Genomic DNA, 10,000 nt, shown 5'->3' on the forward strand with positions numbered 1-10,000 from the left:
GTAGGCTCGTCGTCCAGTACACGAGTGGTGTTTGGATCTGGATGAGCGCGTCTCTGAACGTCAGCGTGATATTCTCACCCATCACATGATCTATGTGTGTAATCTGTCCTCTAAACATCATCACCATGACGACCTGCTGCACACCTTCAAACAGTTTGGCCCCATTCAACACATCATCAGACCTGCAAAGCATGCTGGGAAACGCCACTGCAGACACGCCTTCATCTGTGAGGACACATTCTGTCAGTCTGTGTGACGGTATGAGAACTGTGATGAGATGAACAAACCTGTGTGTGTGTGTGTAGCGTTTGAGCGCAGTGAGAGTGCTCATGCAGCAGTGGGCGTCGCCCTGCAGATGGGCAACAGGAAGTTATCGGTGTGTCACGCTCTGACCCCGCCCCACATGACCTCATGGACACACGCGCAGGCCGTAGTTACAGAAACCAGCCCGGAAACAGCGGGGCAGAGAGAGGGATGTGATGTGAGTGACAGCTGTCAATCAAACTATCCTTTAGTAAAGACTGACACGTGTTGATAAGAGATGATGATGATGATGATGAGGAGACGTTTTCTTCATGTGTCTGTATGTCGTCTCTGATTTTTTCCTGGTCACATGTTCAGCCGCATCAGATGGAGCGTCACATACAGAAACTGGATGGCAAGGTGGGAAAAGTGTTTGGAGCGTTGGAGAAGAACTGCATGAGCATCGTCATCCTGCCGGGAGTCAGGAGGTACTGACACACACACCCTCATGATGTTGAGTGATCAGTTTGTGAGATGTTCTCTGTTTCTAGCGCTTCTGTGGATTATCTTGGCTTGTGCTTTATTCACATCAAACGTGACGACACCATCTAGTCCTCCAAGCGTCGTCACGGCAGATGATTGGTTCTGACTCCGCCCATTTGGAAGTGTTCTGTGAAATGTTTTGATAAGAGATGCTGTTTTTATATTGTCTTTGCATTCTGTTATAAACAGTGAAATGAACTTCATTCCTGCTGTTGTGTTTGTTTATGTCACGTCTGATGACTGCTTTATGAGTCCAGAGATGAAGAGTCAGACTCGTGTTAATAAAAATACAAGTTGTTTGTGAGGAAACCCTTTGTGATTTGTATTTCGAGCTGAACGTGATCACGCATTTGATCTGTGATGAGATTTGGGTCACAATATCACAACACGTTAGTCACCACCAAAAGAATGTTAATATTTGTGCAGATAAATGATTGTCACATCTTGAATTTTGGGTTTCACAATCTTATCACAGGTGTTTTATTTATAAGCAGTTATTCATCTATTGTGACAATAGAAATCTTTATTCAATCATCTATAGACACATCTACAGAAGACATTGGAACAAGTTTTTTTTTCATTTTCTGAAAATGAAATGGATGGATGTTCAAGTCATTTCTTTTAGTTACAGAGCGCTGCCTGAATGGATTAAAAATAAAGACAACTTGAAAATTTACATCAGAAAAACATAAATGTGACGCTGTATGTTCATTTCTAATGAATAAATGACGTTATTTAATGTCTCCTATAAAATGTTTGGGATTTGAATTAGATCACAGAAATCAAATGTAGAACGCGTTTCACGACCTCCGACTGTGCTCATGTATGTGATCATGCAAACACTGTGACATTTCTGACATGACAGTAGAGAAGACTCAACACCGACATACTAAGAAAGATTCTTTAATTCGATCTCCCCTGCAGGAGAACATTTTGTGATACAAAAACAAGATTATAACATTTCTCAAAACATTTGACACTTTTTTTTACTCGCTACTAATCTGAATGAAAAGGAAGCATAAAGACAGAAGACCCCTCATGAGAAATAAATAAGCTCATGTCATCCATCCATCACGACATTTAAAATGAGGGACTAACGCACTTCTAATCCGTGTTAAAATACACCATGCACACACGCAGAGAGAAAACACCTCACTGAACTTCAGCCAGACAAAATGAGGGCGGGTCACAGGAAGTTGACATGTCACATGACGCTTGTACGTTTTAAGTGCAGTCTTCTGATTGGCCGTTAAATCAGACATGGACAGAGCGCTCTGATGGGTTCCTCAGCATTCGCTACCAAACCTGAGGAACGTCGAAGAGCGGCGGCGGAGTGGTCTCTGCATCTACACACAGAAAACAAACATCAAACCTTTGCGTTTTACAACACAAACACTCATTGTCTGTGCCCACACACTCACCGTCTGACTTCCTCTTTTTGTGCTTGCGGTTCCGTTTACCTCGAATTGGCTCCTCTTCCTGATCCTGGCCCGGATACGATCCACCTTCATCCGTCCTGAAGAAACAACAGCAAAGCAGATTGAGAAATTACATCCATATGAGAGAGGCAATGGATGAAACGAAAGGAGACCTACTGCTGTCCCAACCAATCCACCGCCCCATCTGAGCCGCTGACGTCAGCTTGCGCTTGTGAACCGTCTCCTGTAACAAAACATGAGTCATGACAACTGACTTCTACAAATACTCTAGTGCGATGTGTAACATGCGTCTTAAGCAGAATGTGCCTCATGAAACACGAGCAGAAAGAATTTTTCCGTAAATGGTTCATAAAGTCGCTCTATCGAAAATCTTTGGATTCATGAAAATGTTTGCATTTTCAATATGTTAGTTGGTACGAAAGAAAAGTGCACCTGCTCCCTAGCATGAGTAAATGGTAGGGATGCACCGATGCATCGGCTGCCGATATTGAATTGGTTAAACACCATCGGCATATCTGCAGTAGCATGAAAAAGGCCGAAACAGATGGTTTATTAGGTCCTTTGGTTTCGGTGAAGCTGAAAACACAGATTGAAAGTAGCAAACACGTCAGAAAGTACCGCTGAACAGCTTATGAAATTTAAATTGTGCTATGAATAGCGCCAATAATTATGCATCTGCTTGCTCTGCATATGAATGAGTGGTGTGAGTTTGTGTAACTTACTGTAGTGGACGTGAACACAAAGTGCATCAGCACTGCTCTAACAGAGTTTACCTCAGGCACATTTATCAGTTTCATACGAGTGAAGCTCCTGTGCAGCAAGCCTTCACAATAAAGGTCAAGTTAACCTCATAAACCTGCTACTAAATATATTCAAAATTAGTAATTAAGTAGACCTAAAATAGCAAAAGAAAAAACATAAAATGTAAGATACTGGTTCATATTAACTGTTGTACACCACCAAAAAAAACAGAAAAATCAAAACGGAAAAAATCTAACTGAATTTAGGAATGAATTTAAAGGGATTTTATAGGTCCCTGGTTTATTAGTTAACTGCATGGGGGCAATGAGTTGGATGTCTGAATATCATTATTTTTTTCTCTGTGCAAAATAAGTACTGTAAATAGCAACAACACAGACTTTAAATATATTGAGGAATTGATCCATTTTAAGTTGATGCTTTTAAAACAAATATTGGATAGCAAAAATAACCTTTGAAGCTGGTCATGTTGTCTTGTATTTGTACCTTATCTTACATTCACATTTACTGTTGAGCCTCTTCAAATGGTAAATGGACCCAATTCATGTTCAGTCAAATAAATTGAATGCAGAAAAACTAGCTAGTATAGTATGCAATTGACCCATATCTGCATCAGCCAATAGTTGTGTGTTAAAATCTGTATCGGCACAAAGAAATCCTATCGGTGCATCCCTAGTAAATGTTGCGTAAAATATTCAAAAGTCCTTTATTCTTTTAGGAAAACTGATGACACTGTATCTTGATATTACACCAGTTATTTTACCAAGTGTTTAGTTTTTTGCACTTTAATTTGGGGTAAAACCGATAACACGTCATAGTCCCTTTTTACACAGCCATTCAATCACAATGGAGGAGGGGCGGGACAAACATCCTACACACATCGTCCAACCATCATACACGACAACGGAGAAGTTAATATTGCTGGTTACTGCACTTTTATATTCAGGAATATTTCTCAAAACAAGACAGGACGCATATTCCAAATCACAGCAACCAGCGCATCTCCAGAAAAACAGTGGCTCCACAGCACCACCCGATGGCCATTTTTAGAAGAGCACCAGACATTTCACTTTGCTACAAATTGCTTAATTTGTTGTTAGGCATATAGCCTATTAGTACTTTATGCATCTATGCAATATAATGTAGCCACAACAGAGAACGAAGTCCAGAGGATTCCAGCATTCCTAGATATTTAATTTGCGAAGCTGGAGGGGATTATGCGAATTATGAATGAGCGCGAACATGATATTTGGGATTGATTGGACTTAATTAACATACACGTGTTTTGCTATCAAATCTGACATATACAAAGTATTTGTGAATCTGGAGGAGAGTTTGAGAAGGTTGAAGTTTTACACACAAACTGAATATATTTACAAATGTTTCATGAATGAGGCCCACGGATAATAGATGGGTTTGTCAATGTGTCTGTGTTGACACTGATATGAGAAACTCACCGTCAGTTTTGATCTTCTTTACACTGCAGTAATGAGTCCAGCTGCTGTCAGCATTACAGTTCTGCTCCTCCAGAGACGGACTGATGCTTCTCTTCTTTGAATGCTGCCTGCGCATAGCGCACAAACACACACGCAGTTATTCCTTTGAACATTTATACGTACATGTTATAAAGGGTTATACACACTGCAACGTATCTGAGGAACTCACCGGCTGTGGCCGTGGCTGAAGCCAGAGCCGGTCATCATGGCAGCAGCGCTGTAGGAAGTGTCTGCCCACCCATCACTAGCCCACCTCCTGTTAGTGTTTGTGCTCTTCTGTCTGGACTGTATATACTCCGCGTAGGTCTGGATGCGGTAACTCTCTGCGTAACGGCTGGTGTTTATAGCTGCACACACAGAGATGCGAACATACAGTGGTGTTCAGCAGGGGTCTATGCGCAGGCCGCTGATGTTCTAGAGGTGTGACTGTGATACCTATCTGCACTTGATCCGTCTGACTGAGAGAAACAAATGCTGATGTGTCATCAATCCACGACACCTGGATGTTACCTGAGAGAGAGAACAGAGTCAGAGCTCTGCACATAATCGGTCAGACAGACGAGTGTGTATTCGTGTGCATGAGTTACCGAAGGCGCTGAAGAGCTGATATAGGTCACAGGTTTTCCATTCTTTAGGGAATGTGACGTACAGAACATGATCTCTCTTAGGCTGCACTGAAACAGACAAATGGAATGTATATATATATATATATATATATTAGTAGATTACAATCTTTCTACGAGGAAATAGTCAACAATGTCATGTATACAATTCTATCTGTATGTATGCTATTTATTTAATACACTTTCTGCAAGTATTTATTGTAAAGCTGCTTTGAAACCATGAAAAAAAGCATTATGATAAATGTGTGGTGAGTTTGTGTGTCTTACGGTCTGGTCCACACATGTTCAGGTAAGGAATGTCAATCACCCTCATCAGGAACAATCTAGAAAACACAAACATGAACTGATGTGAACCACACTGACAAAGATAGCAGTATACGCACCTGTGTGTGTGTGTGTGTGTGTGTGGCCTACTTATTGTAAAATGGTTCAAGGAGTTTGGAGCGAGCAGAGATGTGACTCTTTGGGGGAGTGAGAAAAGTACCTGAGGAACAAAAGATCAACAATGAACACACACACACAGCCTAGTTATGATAAATATTGCCTAGAAAACAAAAAGAATATATGTTGGCATCTAATTCATTCATTAAAACACAGCTAACACCTCTTAACTACAGTAACACATTGTTTATCATCGCACAAACACACACCCAGATAGTTTGCCATGGAGATGAAACACAGTCCAGTGATGTACGCGTCATAACCGGCTTCATGAAGCTGTTCTGATGATGTGTCGTAACTCTGGAAATTTTCAGGACATTCTACACAAACACACAACATTCTTGGTTAGATGATAGTGTGTTTTTGACAGCCACAGCTGAAGTGTGTTGTGTGCACCAGTACCTGTTTGGGGTGATTTAAAAGGTTTCTCTATCAGCCGTTTGTGTAGTTCTCCCAGTGATGTGTTATGAATGATCTCCTGTCGCACAAATCCATAAACACAAGATGAATGAAACAAACACAGGGTCACAGATTTTTAAAACGATGTAAAGTACCTTAAAGGGTTGGATCGACGCCATCAGCTTTGTGTCGACCAGCCTGATACACACAACGACACAAACAGACAGGAAGTTAAGAGCGCACGCACAACAACAGCTGCGAACATGTGAGTGATCAGTGGTTACCTGGGAAACACAGACATCGTCACCTCCTTAAAGTCATCCAGCTCCTACACAAACACACACACTGTAAAACATGGAGTGTACAATGACACAACTTGCAGGTTTGTGTGTGTAACTGGTTACCTCAGGCACCGGTCCACAGAACTGATGGATAGTGTGCATCACGTCCAACAACATATTGTGTCCAACAACCAGCTTGCCCTGAGATTAACACACAGTTTATTTACACATTATTGAACACACAACACACATACACACATGAAGTGTTACTCACAGACTTTGAGACGGCTCTGATAACTCTGGAGAAACCCACAGCATCATTCAACTCCTCCTACACACACACACACACCACACGTTACTGCACTGATTGTGTGTTTAAAAATGTTATGTCAATATGTAGTGAGTGACTGTTGTGTGTTTAGGGTTCACCTGCTCTCGCTGTTGTTTCTGCTGCTCTCTCCTCCTCCTCTCCTCATCATCCACCTTACTGATCTGAATGAAACGCTCCTTCTGCAACACACACACATGCGTGCGTTATAAAGTCATGTCACAAACACAGTTGTGTGTCTGAACTGCTGTTTAGTGCGTTTATTGTTTGCACCTTGTCATTCTCAAGCGTCTCAACGTGAAGTCCTTTAGATTGCCTACAGAAAACACCAAGATGAGACTATCATCGTACACTACATGTTAACACACACACACAGTTATAACTACAGGTGTGTTTGTGTGTCACCTTGAGTTGAGTGTCTGATAGATGAGCTTCCTCTGAAAGCTGAAACACACACAACTACTCATCAGTACTGCACACATGTCTGATAACACACACACACACACACTCACCCTGTGCAGGGCTCCAGGTCCACAGATTTCTCAGAGTTCTTGAGAAGATCTTCAACTTTGTCTCTGTGCGCGCACACACACACACACACACATCAGTGTAAATAATGCGTCATCACAGTTTCAGTGCAGTGACAGAAATATGTGTGTGTGTGACTCACTCCACAGTCTTTATAAACGCTCTCTGGTCTTCAGGGACGTGACTGACACTCATGCTAGAATTAGGCGTGTACGTGATTGGACCGTTGCCGTTGATCTGACCCCGCCTCTCCTCATACTGCTCCCTCAGCTGTGACTCCTCCTCCTGCGTCAGATACGGGATCCCTACAGCAACCGAACATGAATGACAGCTGTCAGTCAAAACCCAGAGTTTCGTATAACACACACACAGACGCACACACTGACCGCTGCGGAAGACTTTGTTGAAGTCGAATCCCTGACTGGCCAAGAAATCAATACTGGAACTCTGAGGAGACACAATCACACAGCTCATAATTCACTCTAGTAGTGTACTGTTGTGAGCTACACAACGACACTTCACACAGTGTGTCTCACCTGACAGATGAACTTTATGTCTGGAGATGTGCGGTTGAAGGGTTTGGGGAAAACGTAGAAGTTGAAGGCTTTAGTGATGTATCTGTGTGAGAGAACACAGCGTGACGTGTGTGTGTGTGTGTGTGTGTGTGCGTGCGTTTTAATGACCGAGTGTTGTGTTGCTCACATGGATTGATTCTGGTCATATTTGAATGTGCAGAGTCCAAACTGGAACAGGAGGAAGTTCATGGAGTGCTGCACAAAATCAACACAATGGTCACATGCACTAGTATACACAACCTTCATCTCACATCACATACGGACAACATTTCAGACCACACACACACACGAAGGCAGAGCACTTATTTTATTTATCCAAACACACAAAACATCACAATCAATCAAGAACAGCACACTGATTGTGTGTGTGTGTGTGTGTGTCTTTACCTTTCTCAGTTTGCAGTATCTCTCCTCTGGTGTGTCCAGTCCATTAGTCAGAGCACTGACTGACGGCCCATCACTGATCCCTACACAACAAACATACACAATTAACAAACATTTAAATGGCACTTGTGTGTGTGTGTGTTTTAGTTACTGACCTGTGAATTCTCCATCTATAGCGATAAAATCTGCCTCTTCTACAGCTTCACACAACCGAGGAAGAGCCTCCTTAAAATCTACACAAACAAACACCTGTTGACACTTAAATCTACACACACACCTGAGGAAGAGCCTTAAAATCTACTCACATTAATACGCAGGATGACACTACTTAAAATCTAGACAAACACAACAGTAATACACGTGTATAGACACAAACCCGTTAATTCACACAGTCACACACTCAAATCCACACAACAGAAGCATTCATTTCACACACACACACACACACACACACACACACACACACACACACACACACACACACACACACACACAAACATTTAAGAAGGCACACAGCAAAACAACACACTCACTGACAAGCGAAAACACATCACTAACGTTTAAGCTTGACACATTAATGCACAAAAAACAACACGCGCACAAGTACACACAAACGCGTGAAGTAGCGCGCGCAGTGTTTAGGAGTGTGTGTTTGTTTGTGTTTGTGATGTGTCGCCTTGTTTCATGAAATTGTTTTTCTTACTGTGTCTCGTAACCTCCATCCTGCAAATCAGCAAGAAACAAGCACACTCGGACCTTTAACCCGCGCCGCCGGAAATACTCACGCGCACTTCCGCTTCCGGCCGCTCTTCCAGCAGGCGGCGCTCTGAAGCCCATATGCATGAAAGAAATGTGTGGATGTTTCTCACTGAATGTGTTTATGTAGACTTGAATTGGATTACATGTGTGATCATCTCTGACACACGAGTTATGAGAATGTGCTGTCGCGGTGTAGTTCAGTGTAAGAACGCGCAGTGATCAGAATGACTGTGATTGGCTCATTGTCTGCAGGAGCACGTGACCAATGATTCCACTGATGTACTTGCACACACAGACATGTCATCAGTGTTGATATCAGAGAGAATCACTGTGTTTGTGTCCTACACTGCAAAACATGACTTTCTTTCTTCGTATGTTAAGCAAAACGACCTAAGAAAAGAAGTCTTGTATTTAGAACAGAAATATTAAAGTTCAGTGAATTTGTACTTTTAACAGTTTAAACTACAAATTCACTGAACTTTCATATTTTTGTTGTAAAAACAAGACTTCTTTTCTTAGGTCATTTTCTCATCAAGAAAATGCATCTTGACTCAAGAATTTGTCAACATTTGTACTGGAAAACAACACAAACATACTAAGTAAGAAAGTCATCACTTCAGAACTCTATTCAATCTCTTATTCTATCCAGTGAAGGAGTTTGTTGTTCTTCTTTACATCACTCACAATATGAGCAGAAGTCTGTATGTTGGATCTGTATTTTAATTTCTCCATTTTTGAGATTGTAGTATTTCGCTCTGCACTTTAACATTATTGTAATTACTGAACAATGACTTGTTATTGACCAGGTTCTTATTATTATCTGTTAACTCAGTTTGTGTCAGTGTTATCTTACTCCTTTCACTTTCACCACAATACTGTAAAAACAGAAACTTTTTGACATTACCAGTGAGCAGATTAATAGTGAAAGTGAAGCTGTGTGTGTGGTATGTGTTTGTTTGTGTGCGTGCGTGTGTGTGTGAGATGTGGGCAGGTCTCGTGCTCTGGTGAAACACTTTCTGTTTCTGTTAAAGTTTTAACACTTCAATAAACTTGAAGAGCTGATGAGTGACTCGAGCTGAAGATCCCGAGAGAAAGAAGTGTCTTCTTCATTGTGTGTGTGTTGTGTGTTTGTGTGTAGATCAGATGATGGGTGATGTACAGATCAAAGTAGATTCAGATGTGAGTGTATCAGAGGGGCTGTC

At 41.6% G+C, this 10,000-nt stretch overlaps 3 protein-coding genes across 5 annotated transcripts in view; 2 read left to right on the forward strand and 1 right to left on the reverse strand.

Moving 5' to 3' along the window:
* The window catches only part of LOC130437143 (RNA exonuclease 5-like), an 8,240-nt gene extending 7,145 nt beyond the window's left edge, over nt 1-1,095 (forward strand). The window contains exons 16-19 of the mRNA XM_056768329.1: nt 5-227; nt 306-481; nt 622-731; nt 795-1,095. Coding sequence (XP_056624307.1) covers nt 5-227; nt 306-481; nt 622-731; nt 795-855 — 570 coding nt within the window. The 3' untranslated portion in view covers nt 856-1,095. The remainder of the gene's footprint in view (nt 1-4; nt 228-305; nt 482-621; nt 732-794) is intronic.
* Nucleotides 1,096-1,673: 578 nt separating this feature from the next.
* Nucleotides 1,674-8,941, reverse strand: parn (poly(A)-specific ribonuclease (deadenylation nuclease)). Of its 2 annotated transcripts, none has more exons than XM_056768384.1 (26): nt 8,825-8,941; nt 8,195-8,272; nt 8,043-8,122; nt 7,783-7,850; nt 7,617-7,698; nt 7,467-7,527; nt 7,223-7,385; nt 7,065-7,127; nt 6,958-6,996; nt 6,826-6,868; nt 6,654-6,734; nt 6,499-6,555; nt 6,348-6,425; nt 6,228-6,271; nt 6,099-6,141; nt 5,947-6,022; nt 5,754-5,864; nt 5,518-5,587; nt 5,371-5,426; nt 5,068-5,154; nt 4,916-4,990; nt 4,650-4,827; nt 4,442-4,548; nt 2,382-2,448; nt 2,208-2,302; nt 1,674-2,132 (listed from the first exon to the last, which is right to left on the reverse strand). In XM_056768384.1, the coding sequence occupies exons 1-26, from the start codon at nt 8,880-8,882 to the stop codon at nt 2,083-2,085; spliced, it is 2,010 nt and encodes a 669-aa protein (XP_056624362.1). In that variant the 5' UTR covers nt 8,883-8,941; the 3' UTR covers nt 1,674-2,082. The 2 variants fall into 2 exon arrangements, with proteins under 2 accessions (XP_056624362.1, XP_056624372.1); XM_056768394.1 differs by lacking the exon at nt 8,825-8,941 and adding an exon at nt 8,743-8,821.
* A 512-nt stretch (nt 8,942-9,453) lies between these two features.
* LOC130437567 (bifunctional apoptosis regulator-like) overlaps nt 9,454-10,000 on the forward strand; it is a 4,544-nt gene continuing 3,997 nt past the window's right edge. The window contains exons 1-2 of one of the 2 annotated variants that reach the window (XM_056768930.1): nt 9,454-9,499; nt 9,937-10,000. The exon at nt 9,937-10,000 is cut by the window's right edge and continues 180 nt beyond it. In XM_056768930.1, coding sequence (XP_056624908.1) covers nt 9,942-10,000 — 59 coding nt within the window. In that variant the 5' untranslated portion in view covers nt 9,454-9,499; nt 9,937-9,941. Of the gene's footprint in view, nt 9,500-9,838 lie in introns of those variants that run through there. The other variant, XM_056768922.1, reaches the window with a different exon arrangement.

This window comes from Triplophysa dalaica, chromosome 2 (assembly GCF_015846415.1).
Source record: "Triplophysa dalaica isolate WHDGS20190420 chromosome 2, ASM1584641v1, whole genome shotgun sequence".
Taxonomy (NCBI): domain Eukaryota; kingdom Metazoa; phylum Chordata; class Actinopteri; order Cypriniformes; family Nemacheilidae; genus Triplophysa; species Triplophysa dalaica.